Source organism: Salminus brasiliensis, chromosome 5 (genome assembly GCF_030463535.1).
Source record: "Salminus brasiliensis chromosome 5, fSalBra1.hap2, whole genome shotgun sequence".
NCBI lineage: Eukaryota > Metazoa > Chordata > Actinopteri > Characiformes > Bryconidae > Salminus > Salminus brasiliensis.
Window position 1 is genome coordinate 29,084,799 of NC_132882.1, and position 19,621 is coordinate 29,104,419.

Consider the following 19,621-nt stretch of genomic DNA (forward strand, 5'->3'; position numbering starts at 1 on the left):
TCTCCACTAGAGGGCGCTTTGAGCGCTCAGATGACTTTGGGTGCTTTCATACTGGTCATACTACTCATGCTGTATTTATCGTATTGGTCCTTCTTGTAACCTCTGTGTAATAATTATTATCCTCGTTTCGCTCAAACGTGTCCCCTTGTTGTGGTGCTGTATAGTCTTATATAAATGCAGATATTCAAAAGCACCAATCGTTCATTAAAAAGTTCTGGGAAAAGCAGATCATCACAGGTGATACTACACTGACCCCTGCTGTTCACCAAGAGCACGAGTATGAGCTTTATTCAACCTTGTTAATATTTATATCAATTTTCATATTTGTGTTTGTCTGTTTTCTGCCATGCTGAGCCGCGTGATTTGCAGATGACACTCAGTTTGGGCTTGACACTGGGTTTAAGTGATCTGGCTAACCGAGATGTCCTGCTTTGTGATATACCCTTGCAGGTTTACTGGTTAATTGAGTAGGAAAAAATATTTTGAACGGCTACAAAACCCTATTGTTTAATGAAACAACTTTTGTATGGGAAACCTACAGTATCAAGGTGGAAAAATAATATATAGAGACCTACATCATTCCCTTGATTTAATAAACCGTCCCGTCAACTTAACAAATAATTCCCTTGATTTCATAAATATTTTCTTCAATTGAATAAATAAATTCCCTCGATTTAATAAATAATTCGTTCAATTTAATAAATATTTCCCTTGATTTAATAAATAAATTCCCTCGATTTAATAAATAAATCCTTCAATTTTACAAATAATTCCCTTAATTTAATAAATTCCTTTATTTTCCTTTATTTAAAAATTCGTCCCCTCGATTAAATAAATTATCCCCCAATGTAATAACGTGTTCCATTAGTTTAACTAAAGCATCTTCTCTGAACTAAGCTCATTTAATTTAATAAATAGTTGTCTTAATTTAATAAATAATTCTCGTAATTTGATTAATTGATCACTCCGTTCAAGTAAAATGTCTCGTCTAAGCACTTTTAAGATAATAATAATAATAATAATAATAATAATAATAATAATAATAATAAATGATTATAATTAACTATTAAGATTTAATAAACTGGAGAATTGGGGGAACGGACTGCAGATCTGATCGTAGAAGTGTGGAGTATGTTTTTTTTTAATGTAAAACGCTGCTGTCGTTTATTTGAACTGAGGGAGTCTGAGGGGGTCTTTTCTGGGGTCTGAAGCTAGACTAAGCTTTTACAGCGGTTTTAGACTCTTTCTCGCCCTGTCTGCGGGTGAGACCGTGGTCCTGGTCACGTGACCACACGCCCACACTTTTCAAACGCCATGTTGCGGAGTTTATCTGGATGTTATCACGCTGCGAGGGGACAGTTTGGAGCCTGTGAGTGCGCTTCACCTTTTTATTCGGACACACTGGACAGTGCCGTGCGTATACGAGCGGGACTTCACGGGTAGTTCGTGCTGTTTTTGTGGTGAGGGTTTTGTTTTTGGCCGCCTGTGCTGTTTGTTTTGGTTCGGTCTGTGGGCGGGACAGTCCGCTAGCTGCCTAGCGGAGTTAGCTCGCTAGCTAGCTATCTGGCTAACTGCGCTATTTAGCTGTTGGAGCCGCTAAAGAGCCTCAAGCTGAATCGGATTCGCAGCGCGGTGGTAAATATTTACATTTAGCATTCAGCTCTAAAACGCAACACTTTGGTGGTCATTAGAGGTTATTAAGCGTAATCGTGGACACATTGAAGCAGCGTGCGCTGTGGATAGCAGACAGGCAGACAGGCAGGCAGGCAGGCAGGCGGGCGAGCGAGCAGGCAGGCGAGCAGGCTGTCTGTCCGCTAGTTACTCGCGCCAAATTAGTTTGAATTCAGGAGGCAGGCGGCTAACGCTAACTGCGAGATCACCACAAAATAACAAGACCGCAGGGGTTAAAAGGCAGAGAAAAGGTGGCTACTGAATATAAAGGGTATCGATCGTTACACAAAACCATAACACACTTATTGAGGTTTGAGATCTGTTTGTACTAGCTGGTGTTTGCCCTGTGCGGTCAGGATTGGATGGAGCGCCATCTCTCCAGATAACGTAGCTATTAGCACTGGTGCCACTGATCCCCAATGATTCGGGGGCTTCATGTCCTATAGCTGACAAATGGCCTCAAAAATGTTGACCCAGAGCATCCCGTTCTACTGGCAGGGCTTTTCCATTGAGTTTATACAAGCTGTGGGTGCACCTTAAAGTAGAGGTGGGGAGCTAATATGACAAGATCGGTGTGGTGTCATTACGAAGCACACTTTGGTCTGTATTGAAATGTGATGCACATTGTGTGTTGCGATGTCTAAGTACTGAGAGAGAGTTTATTTTGATTGATTGATTGTCATATTGCTCAACTCTACCTCAAAGTTGTACTAATTAGACCAGCTGTCTCCATGCAGAATGCTGCGTAGTTCATGACTAGGCTTAATACCTGTTCGATGATCGGAGTCGTTGTGTAAATGTGTGTGAAGCAGAAAAATGTATTTAAAAGTTTTACTTGTGAGATCTGTGTTTTTAAGCCCTTTTCATTTGCACCCCCTCTCAGAAGTACCTAAGCTGAACATGATGGACTCTGTGGAAGTCAAAATGGATTTGCAGGAGGAGCACACGAAAGAAGAAGAACAAGAAGAATCAAACAAAGAAGAGCAAGATGAGACATGGAAACAGAAATCCAAGAGCCGAATGTGTGAGTTATACTTTTATACAAATTCTATACAATCCATTCATTTCTTCTCTTTTTCAGTGTAACTAAATCAAAATATACATATGTTGCTCCTTTTAACGGTACTTGCAGACCAAGGGGAAATAATTGAAGGAAAGCGAGAGAAGAAAACGGTCCAAAGACTTGACATGCAGGTGCCTAAACCAAAAGAGAAGCCGAAAATTGAGAGTATAGGCAAAGGAGACAAATTGGGAGACATTGCCCGTGTCAATCATGCTATTGGAAGGCTCAAAGCGCCACTGCTGAAACCCCTTCACAAGATTATTTATGATCGTCCAGGAGCTGTGAGTATTTCTAGATGGTTTAAAATGCATATATTTAATGAGTGAGTCGTGCACAATCATAATCACTTACAACTCTGGTGTTGTTTCTTTGTAAACTGGTGTTTTCTAAATGTTGTAACAGGTGGCATCGCTTCGGAAACACCTCAGATTATTCAATGGCTTTCCGTTTGAGATTGACAGTGACCCGTACAACAAGAAGAGGGAAAAGATGGCAAGGTAGTGAGTCTCTTCATGGTGATTTGTTAAAAGATTTATATGTACATATTGTGGAGGAAAGTGGTGTTAAATGGTCTAAAGTGGATAGTTGCAATTATTGGCAAATGCTAGAAGTGAAGCTTGAATGCGGTCTATTAATTCTTCATATATGACTGTCTTGACAGGCTACCCAAAGTACAGCTCAAGTCCATTTGTGAAATTCTTGATATTGAAAGGAGTGGAAATCAAGCTGTTCTGGTTGATAGGATCATGCAGTTTCTTGTAAACCCCACAAACTCGGGGAAGGTGAGTTCCACAAATCGAATTCTCTCACTTTTTTTTTTACATAATAGAAAGTGCACAGGTACACTACGAGCATTAGGAATATAGGAAAAACGCCTGATGAGTCATACATTGTTGCAAAATTTGTCATTTGCTTCTGTCTGCACAGCCGGTAATCCTGAAAAAGAAGAAAAAAAAGAAAACGTCAAAAGATGCCAAACGCGAGAAGAAAACTGCATCAAAGAGCAAGAAGCAACAAGTGGATCCTGGAAAGTCTAAAGCAATTGTGACTGATTCAAGTAGCGATGAGGATGATGAGGATGACGATGAAGATGAAGGTGAAAATAAAAATAAAGACACAGAAAAATCATCAGTATCAGACAGTCGAAAACACAACGGAGAAGAAAGTGACTCAGAGGAGGAAGAGGAGGAGAACGTAGATTCTGATGACGGTCTAGAAGACAGCAAGGATGAAGAGGTGAGCAAAAATGCCGGGCAGTTTCTTTTTTTCTTTGAATTGAGCGTGTATAAAGTTGACTGTTACGCAGTGCAATACAGTAATTTTATTTTATTAGCAGACCTTTCAATTATCACACAACAAACATTAATACGAACAAACTAAACCAATGTGCCGTCATTCCTGTATCTGTATCTGTCTCTTTTATGTGCATAAATGTCCAAGAACTCCCTTATAATCATACAGCTATTGACTGCCATATTTTCCAGTGTTATATGACTTTTTAGTTAACTAACTTGGACTGAAAATTGATGTACCTAGCTAGCTGCTAGTACGGATAAGTAAGGATAGCCTCTCTGTCAAAAGCTAAACAGACATTTTGTTAAAGCTCATCAGACCATGCTGTTTGATTTTATAGGTGGGAAAGAGAGTGTATGTAAGATTTGCAGGCTGTGACGAGGCTGTAGCTGGGTTTTTATTTCTTGTTTCACTTTAAATAGTTCAGAAATGACATTGCATGTTATTCTCATTACTGTACACCAGCCAGAATGTAACCGCTGAACTATTTAAAGGAATAAAAATAAACTACAACTGAATATTACTTTTCCATTTGCACTAGATTCAGTTTATCCGCCAAGACATGTTTGACATCTGATGTGTGCAGCTTCAGTTTAGAACAGGACATACTAGGAAACCCCATTTATATCTCTGTAAATACACCCCCAAAAACATCTCACAACCTCTTTACCCTTTAAAGCCAAGTGTTATGCATCGCTGTTTGGTGGTGCAGAGGTTTATGCTCTGTGTGATTATAATTCTCTAAAGCATTTATTAAATAATAACATTAATCTGTAATAAATAAATAATGATTATAGTTTTTTATTTAAGAAAATAATATCTAATACATGTTTTCTGCTCCCTGGTGGATTATCTGGGCACTGCATGTACAGTGTTCTGTGTTTTAGTTTGGTTAAAAAAAACAGTGAGCAAAACACTCCAATATGATTTATGAAAAGTCATTCAAAATGCTATGTAACTTCCATTTTTTTGTCAAATAAACAATTTCTGGCAGATCTTATGGTCCAAGCTTTTAAGCATTAGGGCACATCCAGAAGAAAATTTTTGTCACAGACAAATTGATGTGGTTCAGTCTGTAATAAGGCTGCATGATTTTGTAAAAAACTGACATTGCAATAGTTTGTTGTTCTGCAGTAGATATTGCAATATTAAAAAGATACAGCTTTTTTTTTTACCAGAAGTTAATGAACAAACCTGTTGTGAAATTAATAACGTACACTGTCTACTAAGGATTAAAGTACAATAAATTACATCAGGCAGATATAAAGTGAAAGATACACAACCATCTGTGTCTGGGAGTCCAAGAAAGTTGACATACCAGAATTGACTGTTACTGTTGAGCTTTCAGATATTCTACAACTATATAGGGTTAATCAGAGCTCTGCAAACAAATTGAAGTTGTAAATTGAGTCATTTTAAATATACACAGTATGCTCAATGAGTATCTAAGGATATACACCAATAAATTACAGGTGATTACATGTAAACATTGATTATCTTCAGCAAATATTATCTGTCTCTGGTAGATCTGTCATAGAAAATGAGAACACTGTGAATTTTCTTTTTGTATCTAGCAAGTTTTAACATAATGTGACTTAAGTTGCCTTATGTGACATTGCACATCCTGCGATGTGCACTTTGCGATGACTATGCTGAAACGATATATTGTGCAGCCCTAGTCTGGAAACGCAGATATAAACTTCTCCACAGAGCTGAATTTGAACTGTTTTAGTTTTAGCTTAATCTGTAAATACGGCCCCTATATCCATATACAGTTGTAGAATCGCCACTTTTTACAAGAGGAATAAAAAAAGTTCATATTACTTTTGGGCTTCTATTACTTCTGGGCTCTTGTCTGTTTGAAATCGGGAGTGTGTGTGCTCCTAGGCAAAAAGCCTTCCATTAAACCTTGCATTCAAGATTTGGGGATTGGATATCAAAAGCTTCAGGGCCAAACCTGGTCAGTGTTTTTGAGTTACGTCACTGTGTGTTGTGAGCTCATTGTTCTGTCTCTTTGTCTCACCCCTTTAAACCAAACCCCAAATCAGACACCAAAATCAAAGACGTCCAGTAATAAAAAGAAGTCCTCACCGAAGAAGCCAGCAAAGAAGGCTGAAGACAATTCTGACCTGTCTGGATCAGATGATGATGATGAGGATGATGATGAGTCTGCTGAAGAGGTCACTGTAAAAAAGGTTCATGTTTTTGTGTTTGTAAAGGTTAACAAAGTCCAAACTGGATTATGCCAAGCCTAAGTGTTGATGGTCATTTTCTCCCTCTGATAACTAGACTAAAAAGAAGCCCAGTGCCCAGAAGAGAAAACCTGCTCCTAAAACCAAGAAAGCAGACAGCAGTAGCAACAGGAAAAGAAAGGATGTCAGCAAGAGCAAAGGCAAGTCTTATTATTCTCTCTGCAGTTCCATGAAGGTTCAGGGTCATTTATACACCTTACGTATCACACAAAGTTCAGTCTGTTAGGGACCACACACAAAAAAACAGCTTGTGGCAAATTTAAAAGTGCATGTAAATATAGAGGGGTTGAAGATATAACGCAGCATGGTTTAGTGCTCTGTATCAGCATTTACTAGAAGACTAGTACTCAGAATGTGTGCCTCCTTAAATGGTATCAGTATGTAGTTTTGAGAGGATGAACATACCTGAAGCTCCTCCTCTCCAGTCTAACATCCTATAAATTCCATCTCTACCTTGTCCATGTGTCTTTGACAAGTCTGCGCAACCTTCCACCACCCTGTCACCTCCCCCTTAACCCCTATCATTCCACAAATCAGAAGGGGGACTTTGCTTCCCACCACAAAGAAAAAGCCAAAAAAAAAAAAAAAAAAGCCCGAACTCCAGCCCAAAAAGTCCCCCTCTTTCACAGTCTTCAGTCCTCATCATAAGCTGAAGGCATGATCCGATCTAGCAGAATCTAACCAGAGAAAGACCTATTACTATCCGATTTAGCTTCTTGATTATTTACTCATTGTCTGTTACAGTGCAGTTTGTTGCAAGTTAGCTTGTTTTAATCCTAGCTTATTACTAAATATCGACATCGTAGCAGGGTTGTTTTTTAGAGATGACCAGATTTCAGGTTTATTTATCAATTTTATAAACGACTGTCGATTTTAACAAATAAAATAAATATATTTATGTTGTGCTTCCCCGTTATTCAGCAAAGAGTGAAAGTTCAGATGAGGATGATGAGCCACTGATCAAGTTGATTAAAAAGCCACCAACAAATGAACAGCTCCGCGAAAAAATCAAGGAACTCCTGAAAACTGCAAACTTGGAGGAAGTGACAATGAAGCAGATTTGCCAACAAGTAATTTTTTTACTATTCTTAATAAATATGGATGCATGGCAGTGAGCTGTAAGAAATGTAATTCAGTATTTAACCTAATTGAACTCTTCTTCCTTCTAGGTTTATGACCTGTATCCTGACTTTGACCTGACAAACAGAAAAGATTTAATCAAAGAAACAGTGAAGAGTGTGAGTATTTTTTTAGGACTGAAGTTTATAGATTTTATGCTTTACTTTAAAAAAAAAAAAGTCTTTAAATGATTAGTAGATACCAGCCTCCCACACTACTACCTTTTATTTGTCAAAATCAAATCACTTTTATTGTCACGTCACATTACACAGGCGTAAAGGTGAGTGAAAAACTTGGGTGCATCAAAAAAGAACACAAATTTACTAATAGAAATACTGAATATTTACACATGAACTTATACACACATTATACATACTCTCTGTTTACGAAGTTGCACGGGTAAAAGCAACTAAACGTACAGGTTGGATATAATCTGGATGTTTACATTATTTGCACTGGATGTGTGTGAGTTCAGATGTGTAGGTGGGGGAAAGTCTTTGTGCGTGCAGTGTGACTATGCATAGGGGTCCCATTAGTAAGTGCAGGGTGCAGTGTGTGTGTATGGGGAGGAGGTGTGATGATACAGATGAGGTCCATAGTGCACAAGCTGTTGTTCATTCAGCAGCCTAATTGCTTGAGGATAAAAGCCTGTCTCTGAACCGACTGGTTCTGGTTTTCAAGCTTCTGTACCTCCTGCCACTGGGCAGCTGTGAGAACAGGCAGTGGCTTGGGTGAGTGGGGTCCTTGATCATCCTCCTTGACTTCTTCAGACAGCGGCTGGTGTATAAATCCAGAAGGTCTGGCAGCTGAACCCCGATGGTGTGCAGAGCTTTCCGCTTTTGAGTGGTTTATTAAACCTTTATTATAAGGAACTGGGACCGGCTACAGTGGGCAAGGTAAATAAAGGTAAAAGTAAAGGTGCACGTATTTGTCACTGTACAGCGAAATGTGTCCTCCGCATTTAACCCATCTGGTAGTGAACACACACTCACACACACACACACACGTGTTAGGGGCCGTGAGTACACACACACACACCCAGAGCGATGGGCAGCCAACTCCAGCGCCCGGGGAGCAGAGAGGGTAAACAACAGTGGGCCCAACAGGCAGCTTGCCAAGCCCGGGAATCGAACCCACAACCCTGTTATTGATATCCCGGCGCTCTAACCGCTGAGCCACCACTGCCCCCAAAAAAGAATGCTATATACAGTAGTGTAAAATCCTATATACAGTAGTGTGCTGGTAAAACAGGTGGCAGTTCAGTTAGAAGCAAATACAGGGAATGTAAAACAGGAAAATGTAAAAACAGTAAACCAGACTAAACCCTGATATGGAAGGTGGATATTAACCCACACTAAGGCGTATTATTCAGTAACTACAGGGGCTTTTTGTATAAACTGGCGGGGCTCTTCTTTAGTAATAGAAGTTTGCGATAACGCTTTCGGCCTGTTGGCAAGTCATAAGGCCTGTTTAAGGGGTTAATCTTAAATGAGGCATTCAGTAAAAAGTTCTTTTTGTGATCATTTTTTTCATTGACCTTTCTCTTTTTCTGCAGTTAATATCCTAAAGGATGGGAGGAAGCCTTTTTTCTTTCTTTTTTTGAAGAACACAGCATAGAAACGTAGAAGAAGGCACAAGTATTTCATGAAAAGTTTTCATGGTTGGGTTCTTTTGTTTTGTTTTTATACAGAATTCTCAAATGGCTTTGCATCATTCTTTTTTATAGTTTTACATTTAAGAATACATGTATAGTTTTGTATAGCACATGCACTAATGTTTGTGTATGTATATAGTAGTTTTACATGTTCTTTCATTCCCCAAAAATGATTGTTCTAATCGTATTTTTATTTTTATTCTTTTTTTACTTGTAACTTTTAAAGGACTAGTTCAACATATTTGATCAGTTTTCTCAGATGCAGTCGATCAGCCAAGAAATGCTAGGCTAAAGATGCTAAGATACACTGCATTTAGACTGTCACCAATCCTGGCTCTGTAAGCGCACACCCAAAAACATCTTTAAACACCACTCAGAACGACAAATCGGCTGGAGTAACTGTTCCAGTGTTGGCTTAATGATTAATTGTACATATCTAAGGAGACAGTCTGAAGTTCAGTGTTTGTTCGATGTTAACCTAGCATGACCTTGATGTAAACTAAAGGATCCACGTCCGAAACAAACGTCTTGGATGATGGACAGCATGTTGGATGAGGAGAAATGTGAGATCATGCTCATTAGATTGTTTTTGCTGAACTATTCCTTTAAATGTCTTGATGTGATGGTAAACAGCTATTCCTAAATTTGTGATCTTTGATGTTTGTGTGTTTTTTGATTTTCTCAATAATGCTCTGAAGTTATGTATTTGCCAGCTCATTGTTCCATTTATTTATTGGGTTTCTGGTTAAAGCAGCTCGGTCCCTTTTGTTTCATTTTGTATGTGTTTGAGTATATAAGGACGCATACCAACGTTTCTGCGTTATGTTTTTGCTTCTGTTATTTTCAAGTATATTTTGAACACAATTCATAGATATTGAGTCTCTTGCTCTGCAGGCTGCATTTATGAATTCTGGTCTGATGTTTTGCTATTTATCTCTTGTTAATTTGACTCCTCATAGACACTGTAAATCTTGTGGGGTTTTTTAAAGGTGAAACTATTTGGCCAAATGTTACAGCATACAGTGTTTAACCTGTTGCCTGCAGAACATTTTGAGATTTACAATGTGTCCACTGTCTGTTATGTTACCTTAAAACAAGACTGTCCAATTTAAGACCCTAGTGTAATTAAGAGATCCACTTCCTAGCTCAGTTGGGATATGCAAAAAAAAAAAATCTTGAGTCAGTAAAATAAATCATTTTTATTACAGTAATCTCATGTTCTCCTGGAATGTATATTTTATTTATATACCGATAAGCTATAACATTAACATCCCTAAGCTATGACGTGAAACTGCACTGATTATCTTCATTTACAGTGGTATCTGTCCAGGGGTGGGATATATTAGGCAGCATGTAAACAGTCAGTTATTTATAATTATAGCACAAGGGTCAAATTGTGATGATTAGATAACTGGGTCCAAGCATCTCCAAAACATCAGGCAGTTTGGGTTATTTTTTTCTGGTATGTGGTGGTCCGTTCCTATCGAAAGAGGTCTAAGAAAAGACAACCAGTGCACCAGCAACAGGGTCATGGGCACCTAAGAATCTTAAATGCAATCATGGATGCCCCACCTCACAACTTACATGACTTAAAGCATCTGCCGCTAAAGTCTTGGAGCCAGATACCACAGGATGTCTTCAGAGGTCTTGTGGAGCACATGCCTTGAATGATCAGATGATGTTGTGGCAGCACAAGGGGGACCCACTCAGCATTAGGCAGGTGGTGCTGATGTTAAGATAATAATAAGAGGCTACACTATATGTCCAAATGTTTGTGGACACCCCTTCTAAAGAATGCATTCAGCTACTTTCAAGTTAACTGTTGCTAACACAGATGTGCAAATGCACACAAACAGCTTGTCGCGTCCCTGTAGAGAAATATTGCCAGTGGAATTGTTTGTTTGTTTTTTTTTTGTGGGGGGGGGGGGTCAACATGAACCGGTTGGTACCATGCCTAATGCCAGGCATGGGCGAGAGGGGTATAAAGCCCCCCAGCATTGAGCTGTGGAGTAGTGGAAGAACTGTGGTCTCTGAAATGATGGCTGGTGCTCCATACAACACTTTTGGGATGTATCAGGGAGTTGGGGATGAGGCGGGGTGGTGATCGTCCAACATCCTGATGTATTAAAAGAGACTGGTGTTGAAATTGTGACAAAATTATACTTGTAATGCGTCATCTAGGTTAAGGAATGTCGAGTCATAACAAAAATATGAAATATGTAAATACAGTGAATCCTGCACCGTTTGTTGTTCCTACTCTGCTGCAGAGACGACTTTCCGCCGGTAGGTGGCACTGATGAGTCAGTCACCATTAATCAGTGGAACCACGACTGACCTGAAGGGTCCACTTTCACAAAAGCCCCCCAGAAACCTGCTGAAAATACACTACCTTTAATTTCTTTGAACAGCATACCGTACTGTACCTCTGCCTTTCTCTCACAGTCAGTCAGAGGGGCGAGAGGCGTCATGACGGTAATATGGAAATGAGCAAGCTTACGTCACACGCGGTGTCGTCATGACGCTGCTCATTTACGCCGCTTTCAGTCTGAGGTGTTGTGGCTGCCCTGGACTCTGAGCCGGACCCGAATAGCGGCCTGCTGCCCGTCCTGCAGCCTGATGTGAGATCCTGGCTGTCGTGCAGTGTCCTGTAGCGCCTAGCCTGTCTGCTTCCGACGCGTCTCGCTATGGGCAGTTTCTGTCTTGCGGGCGGCCGCGGTTTTCTTCGCCAGATCCAGATCCTGCCGGGCATGTCGAGCATGCTGAGCCGCCACTACAGCCTCCATCTCTCCGGAGATCTGCTCCGGACTCAGGGCTTCATCAGCGGCCGCTGGGTGTCTGCTGCCTCCACGTTCCCAGTGCTGGATCCGGCCACGGGGGCGGAGCTGGCCCAGGTCTGTGACTGCGGGCCCCGGGAGGTTCAAGACGCCGTCAGCGCCGCTTACTCTGCCTTTCACTCCTGGAAGGGTCAGACTGCAAAGGTGGGTCAGTGGGTGAGGGAGGACGTGTGCGCATTTTACCTGACTGTGGCGTTCATAATGAAGCTCAGGCTGATCTGGCCCGAGTTTGGGCTTTTGCTGAGGTTGTCTGTGGTGGAGGAGCCTCTCTGAACAGTGGTGCATGCGTTTTCTAGTCACATAGTCAGATAATTAGTGCTTATTAGTCAAGTACATTAACTTGACGAATTATTAATTACTTAAAAAGTACTAAATAATAAATATAATACTTAGAATAATTAGTAGGTACTAAATAGTAGGTGTTAAAAAGAAAAAAAAACCCATTAAATTCAGCTGGGGTTCAAAGGGTTAAACTTAAATGTCCACAGGTCAGTGGACGATAGATATGATGATAGATACAGTGAGAACACTATCATTTTTATGGCCATATTTGATGGACGATCAGTACAATATGCAGGGAACAGTAATGATGAGTCTTCTTATCAGGTGATTTTTCTTTTTAAAGCAACAGTATGTAGAATTTATACTAACATCCAACGTCCTGATGTCTAATGTTAATGATCTTCATTGGAATACGGCTAAACCTACATGTTAGACACTGTGTTTTAAAACAGTGGAAAAGGTATGTGACAGCACGTGTATATTAAATATGTAAATGCAGTAAAGTAACCCAAACAAACACTTTGTTGTTCTACTCTGCTGCAGAGTAAACTGAACAGTGTCCACAGGTCTGATATATATCATATGTACTGGTATACAGTGAGAATTTTTTTTATTGCCATATTTGATGGATGATCAAAGTCTTCTTGTTGTCAGTGGATTTGCTTTTTAAAGCAGCAGTATGTAGAACCTTTACCTTTACAGATCAGCTTCAAATTAATGTTGATGCCCCATTGACCTGTAATAGGAAGAGCAGCACTACCTGTACTCTGTGACTTTGGTGAAGCAATAGTTCTGTATTTCTGTATTTCTTTGGCTTGCTCATAAGAGGCTCTGGCCTGGATCTCTGAAAATCTGCTTTGTGACCACATTCGTTGTGAAAAGCGCTACATAATCCAGTTCAAATGTATTTGAACTTTGTGATCATGACATGATATGATATATTCCAAAAATATCATGATAATGAATTTAATCGGTATCCCCCAACCCCACATGACACTGTGAGCTGAAGACCATCATGATCATAGCCCAGTGATTTCCCTGCCGATTTGAGATGAGTTGATATGAACAGCTATGTGGCATAATTTGTTTCTCTCACATCTCTGTGCTTTCTTTTTCATTCAAGCAAAGTCTGTGTTCACATATTTTTTTCAGGAGAGGAGCGTTCTTCTCCGGAAGTGGTTCGATTTGGTCAATCAGCACAAGGAGGATCTAGCTAAGCTCATTACGGCAGAGTGTGTAAGTCCTTTTATTCACAGTGAGTACATGTACAGCTTTCGCTTCTGTGCAGTGTGTGTGTGTGTCCCACTAATTTTGCCCTTAGTGAAAAATGAGCACTTCAGTCCACAGGCCTCGCTGTCCTGCAGAGCATGTTGATCTTTCTGGATGTTGTCATTTACCTACTGTACAATAAAGTTTACATCGCAAGTAGCAATTTTTTAGGGTCTAAGCGTGGAATTATAAACCTGGAAGCACCGTAATGACTTGCACTGTTTTTAGAATAACCAGTGTTTAACAGGTGTGGGGTATCAACTGAAGATTTTGGACATATTGATCATTCATGGTTTGGTGAGCAACATTTTTTTTGAACAAATAGTTGGCATGTCCTGATCCAATCCAGTTGATCGGAATTGGGGCCAGTTCAGGCATATTTTAATCGATCTGGTATCGACTATTTTAATCCCAATCCAGGTCAGAGTCTTTGTTTTAACTACAGTGTTCAGAGCACCATCTGTTAAGATTTCCAGCTAGCAGCACTACATTCTCAGAAGGTAAATAAAGTGTAGAGTCTGCAGTGTGGAGCTATTTTACAGTGGAAAATGAAAACAGACCATAATATCTGAAGCTTTATAAAATTATCACTGAAACGTTCTGTTTTACCAGCGGGAGAACCGCACAACTTTCTTTGTTTTTATACCCGCACTGCACCGAGGAGGATGTCTAAAACATACAGCAAGTTAAATCCAGACAGCAAAGCGCCAGGAAACTGGTTCTTTACATATAGTATTGTTCCTTTTTATTGCACTGGTAGGGGAAGCCCATGAAGGAGTCTCTAGTTGAGATTGCATACTCTGCATCCTTTCTGGAGTGGTTCTCCGAAGAAGCCCGTCGTGTCTATGGGGACATTGTTGCTCCAAACGCTAAGGACCGCAAGATACTACTGCTCAAACAGCCGGTTGGCGTGGTCTCTGTTATCACTCCAGTGAGTAAATCCTCCTACAACCAGAACTTTAGCCTTGACTTACTGGTTTTGATGGTGTGACCTATTGCCTGTGTCTGTTTGCCTTTGTTAATACTGTATGAGTATCTAATAACCCCTTGTTGACTGATAGTGGAACTTTCCCAGTGCCATGATCACCAGGAAGGTGGGTGCGGCTCTGGCGGCAGGCTGCACTGCAGTGGTGAAACCGGCTGAGGACACTCCTCTCTCTGCTCTAGCTCTTGCTGAGGTCAGTTGTAGCGTTTTTGTCCATGCCTTTTGCTTAAAAAGTGTAATGCAAAAACCTGTGCTGGTTGAATGTGGAATGTGAGGAACACCAAGTAAATCACAGATGCTGTACTTCTGCAGTTGGCAGTGCAGGCAGGGATTCCTCCTGGAGTTTTTAATGTGGTGCCGTGCTCCAGGGAGAATGCCCCTACTGTGGGTGAGGTCCTCTGCACTGACCCTCTGGTGGCCAAAGTTTCATTCACCGGCTCGACTGCCACCGGCAAGGTATTCACACTCATACAGTGCACTTTTTTTCTCATGGTATTAACGTGACGTTGCATCTGTATGAACTGAACAAATGTATTTAACATTCAATGCAGGTGCTGCTGAAACACGCTGCAGGAACAGTGAAGAAGGTCTCGATGGAACTGGGTGGCCACGCCCCCTTCATCGTCTTTGACAGTGCTGATGTAGACAAGGCTGTAGTTGGAGCAATGGGGTCCAAATTCAGAAACTCCGGCCAAGTAAGATTATGATGGAAAATATGGAATTCATGACGTTCTTATTTTATGATAGGAATAAATAATAAACAGAAACGGGACATTATAAAGCTACATCCAGCAGACAGGGAGCAATTAGCACTCACATTTTGATAATGTGGACCATGCCATCAAAATATGATGATTTTGTAGGAGACTGTAAGACGAGGCACTTGGGCTGGAGTTCAGATGGCTTCTGCTTGTGGTAGGAAAGCTAGTCCCCCCTCTTTGATAAGTGGAGCTAAGATTAAGAGACGGTCAAAAGGAGGTGACCGGGTGGTGGAGGTTTGCAAAGACTTGGACGCATGAACAGTGGAGAGATGGTATTTAGAGGATGTTAGACGTTGACAGGAGGGGCTTCAGGCATGTTCCTCCTCCCAAATGTTTTGTTGTTGTTTCATGACACCACTTATGTGCATTCCAGAAAAGAGAAAAAAAAACATACCAGCACAATAACAAATGCACTATAGGAATTAAAGTCAGTAGGGATTCTATTGATTTTAATACCAAAACCATGTCTTTCTGCGCATTTAAAAATTACGTTCAACACTAAAAATAAGTACAACGTAGCTGTAAAAACAGTACATTACATTAAAGCAACCTTATGGAAAATTGGCATTTCTTGCTCCTGGGCTCCTCCTACAGTCAGGAAGAGTAATTCACGCCGTAGCCACCTCCAAAATGAAACCTGTGGACCGAGGTGGTAGAGGAATATTACAGGATTTTACACAAATATGACTCTGGTTGTGCAGCGTTACATGGTTCCCACGAGTGTTATCCTGCTTGCTTTACCACAGTTACGTAGTGCAGTTAGCAGTGTGCCAAGGCCAGAGCAGAAACGATGACCATGCTATTCTCCCTATTACAGTCAATGGAGCATCGCAATGATTTTAAAACTGTTCTTTTAAGGTAAAAATGCTGAATAGTGTAGCTTTAATAATCTGCCCAATGCCCCTCTGTAGAGATTGTTAACTTATCTACACAGAACCTCAACAACATGTGCAATTTGACCAATGGTGCTTAAACTTTAGAACAAGACTGTATGTGTATGTTTGTCAAAAAAAAAAGATCATGTCGTTATTAGTCTAATCTATATTGTGATTGTTCATGATTACATAAATTGCATATTGTTTACATTGTAGTTGCTGAATAATAAATCTTAGGATTAATAACTGAATAATAAGCTTGGAGTTTAAGGGGGTAATTGACATTTGATGTCTGTCTCTCTTGTGTTATAGACCTGTGTTTGCTCCAACCGCTTCCTGGTGCAGAGTGGGATCCACGATGTGTTTCTTGAGAAGCTGGGAAAAGCCATGGACGCTGAGCTGCGAACAGGGCATGGCTTTGAACCCACTACCACGCAGGGGCCCCTCATTAATGTCCGCGCTGCTGAGAAGGTACCTTTTTTAATGAGTAGTCTCAAAGCCCAGACCTTCCTTCCTGTGAGGTTGGTGTCATCTATTCCCTCCTTCCACGTAAACATACATCTCGTAAGAAGTTAGTGTAGCATTGTAGCATAGTCGGTAACAACACTGCCCTCTGAATGGCAGACAAGGGTTTGAGTCCCTGGTCAGGCATGCACACCATGCCATTAAAAGCCTTTGGGCTGATTCACTGAGTCACTCTGGATGAGGGGGGCGGTTAAATGCTGTCCCGGTGATCATGTGCTTTTGATACAGTGATTTATTTATTTATTTATTTATTTATTTATAATACTGGATAACAGCATAACGTTTAAAGAAGGGGACTAAAGACATTCCTTCTCTCAGGTGGAGCGACAGATTGCAGAGGCTGTATCTCAGGGGGCTGTGGTACTGAAGGGTGGGAAGAGGCTGGAAGGATCTTTCATGCAGCCCACACTGCTGTCCAACGTCAGCAACGACATGCTGTGTATGCAGGAGGAGACTTTTGGACCCCTGATACCCGTTGTCAAGTGAGTTAAGGTCACACCATATGCTGTCATATCATCGAGTGTACCCCTGTACTAAGAACATTTTAAAGGTTTAAAGACCCTTCAGCTAATGTAAAGGTTCTTTACCAGTCTAAATGATGTCTTTAACAATCATGGTTCTTTATGGAACTAAAAATGGTTCTTTTATGGCGTCGATCACGCAGCCTTTTGAAGCATCTTGAATGTATGTCCTCCTCTGGCTTTGATGACTGTGCCACATCACTTTGTCATGTTTTCATTGAATGGTCTAGAGGAACTGCATCCCAGACATTCTTCACTTCATTCTTACCACTATTTAATATCATTACTCTAATTACTCTGACCATCACTGCCATGACTATATTAAGTTATACTACATCATGATTATTATATTATGATTATGAATATGTTGCACACCTGAGTAATAGTTCTGACCAGAGGAGGATTTGTGAGTCCTGGTTCCTCCTGAGGTTTCCTCCTCCAGCTCTGAGGGAATTTTTCCCTGCCACTGTCTCCTTTGGCTTGCTCACTGGGGTCTTAGGTAAACACATCCAAAACAGCTGCTGCTTATCAGTGTATCGGCGTAATGCAAATGTTCGTTGTGTAACTTGCCCCCCAGTTTTTAGGATATTAGCGTTGTTCCAACTCCCAGTTGTTGAACTCTTGCATACAGCTTTTTGATTGCACAACAGATATTTCTGATTTTTTCCCCCCTAAAAATGCATTTGGTGCAAAGGTTTTGGCAGCCTTCTCACACCTCACCAACCACACTGGGTACCGCATTTACCACTTGCCAACAACACCACAGCAACTGCCTGAAATAGCATTGCAATAACCTTGTAACACCGTAGCACCCATCTGACAAGCACTTAGTAACACCATAGCAACCACACCATGGCAACTACCTGGGATCCCATAGCAAAAGCTGAGCAACTGCCTTAGAAATGTGCTCCCACTCCTTTACATGATGTTGACACTGTTCTCTGTATTTAGGTTCAACACAGAAGAAGAGGCACTTGCCATTGCTAATGCATCTCAGGTTGGATTAGCAGGTCTGTCCATATGTGTATTTAAAAACTAATGCTTTTTATATTTTCCTTGAAAAACAAGCATATATGTCAGGCATCTGGGGACCCTTGTATAATTTCTATACACTAAGGGTAGCTGCATGACCAGGATTCAAACCGGTTCCTTATTCCTCCGGACCACTCGGGGGCCCCACAGATTTATTCTTGTATATCAATATTAGCTTTTGATCCTAGTAAAATGCTCATTTTACTGAACTGTAAAAAAGTAACCAGTTGCTGATAATGACTCTGACATTTCTCCTCCAACAGGCTACTTCTACTCTCAAGACCTTAGCCAGATCTGGCGTGTGGCAGAACAGTTGGAGGTGGGGATGGTGGGGGTAAATGAAGGTCTTATCTCCGCTGCAGAGGCTGCGTTCGGTGGCGTCAAGCAGTCAGGGCTGGGCAGAGAGGGGTCCAAATATGGCATTGATGAGTATCTGGAAGTGAAATATGTGTGTATTGGTGGGCTTACTCTCTAATAGGACACCCATGTGCTGTGCTGTGAAACCGTGGACAGGCGACGATAAAAGCACATGATTTAACGGAGCACTGCGAATCAAACTGTTCATTCATTCCGACTGAACAAAACGATTAAAGCGATTGATCTTTGTATAAACAAAAAGAGTCAACAGTTCTAAGATGTGAAAGAAATTTTACTAATCTTCCTCCAGCTATAATTATGATCATTCTAATTACTTTGACTGTGCTTCACACAGTCTGCAGTATTTGATTTGAGTGTGGATATGTGTATAAAATAAGCCCCCCCCCCATTTTACTCTGTTAGATACCTATTTTTTATAATTTTCATTTCTATGAACTACAGGAAATGACGGAGGAGTGCATCATCAATACAGTTTAAAAAATTTTAAATTTTTTCCAGTGCAGCAGTGCTGATGTACCCTAAAGACGTGACGCGTCCATGGCAGTACTCATTTTGTTTACCTGTAATACCAACACCAGTGCTGTTTTTGTTAAAGCCTCCTTTTGAAGATGAAGCTGTTACCTACAACCGTCCATTGTAATACCCCCCCACCCCACACCCAACACGATACTATATTTTAATGGGGCAAGAAATGTACAGTGCATGTTAGAGGTACTTTGAAAATCCACTGTGAATCCCTTTAGATGTATGAGTAAACGGAGAGTCTGTGTCTTAAAAGATGGTGTAGTTGGAATTATTTTTGTAAAATGTTTACTACTGTTGGTCAAAAACTGACTAATAAATAACTCAATTAATGAACTAAAATAACTACAATAAATGTTAAAAAAAAAGGCTATTGTGCTGCTGGAAATCAAAAACTAGTTTCATAGTTTGGTATTGCCAAATGTTTGTCTTTTAAGTGCCAATGTCTTGTGAAATGTCCCCTTCTTTACATACATTTCTAATGCAATACAAAATGCAAGTTCTTTGTTCCTAATTTTTACTTTATGAAAATAAATCTGTAGAAGCTATTTTATAAACTCAATGGTTTACTGGGTATTTCAGATG

General features: G+C 40.5%; 2 protein-coding genes across 3 annotated transcripts; both read left to right on the forward strand.

Annotated features, from left to right (window-relative positions):
• Positions 1-1,283: 1,283 nt before the first annotated feature.
• Positions 1,284-10,263, forward strand: dek (DEK proto-oncogene). Of its 2 annotated transcripts, none has more exons than XM_072680083.1 (11): positions 1,284-1,369; positions 2,555-2,695; positions 2,804-3,015; positions 3,137-3,231; positions 3,396-3,516; positions 3,662-3,970; positions 6,076-6,222; positions 6,317-6,419; positions 7,201-7,349; positions 7,449-7,517; positions 8,954-10,263. In XM_072680083.1, the coding sequence occupies exons 2-11, from the start codon at positions 2,572-2,574 to the stop codon at positions 8,963-8,965; spliced, it is 1,341 nt and encodes a 446-aa protein (XP_072536184.1). In that variant the 5' UTR covers positions 1,284-1,369; positions 2,555-2,571; the 3' UTR covers positions 8,966-10,263. The 2 variants fall into 2 exon arrangements, with proteins under 2 accessions (XP_072536184.1, XP_072536185.1); XM_072680084.1 differs by lacking the exon at positions 1,284-1,369 and adding an exon at positions 1,379-1,460.
• A 1,274-nt stretch (positions 10,264-11,537) lies between these two features.
• aldh5a1 (aldehyde dehydrogenase 5 family, member A1 (succinate-semialdehyde dehydrogenase)) lies at positions 11,538-19,584 on the forward strand. The gene is made up of 10 exons (XM_072680081.1): positions 11,538-12,030; positions 13,321-13,404; positions 14,198-14,368; positions 14,499-14,615; positions 14,735-14,878; positions 14,974-15,117; positions 16,371-16,529; positions 16,902-17,065; positions 18,056-18,114; positions 18,400-19,584. The coding sequence occupies exons 1-10, from the start codon at positions 11,737-11,739 to the stop codon at positions 18,609-18,611; spliced, it is 1,548 nt and encodes a 515-aa protein (XP_072536182.1). The 5' UTR covers positions 11,538-11,736; the 3' UTR covers positions 18,612-19,584.
• Positions 19,585-19,621: the final 37 nt, after the last annotated feature.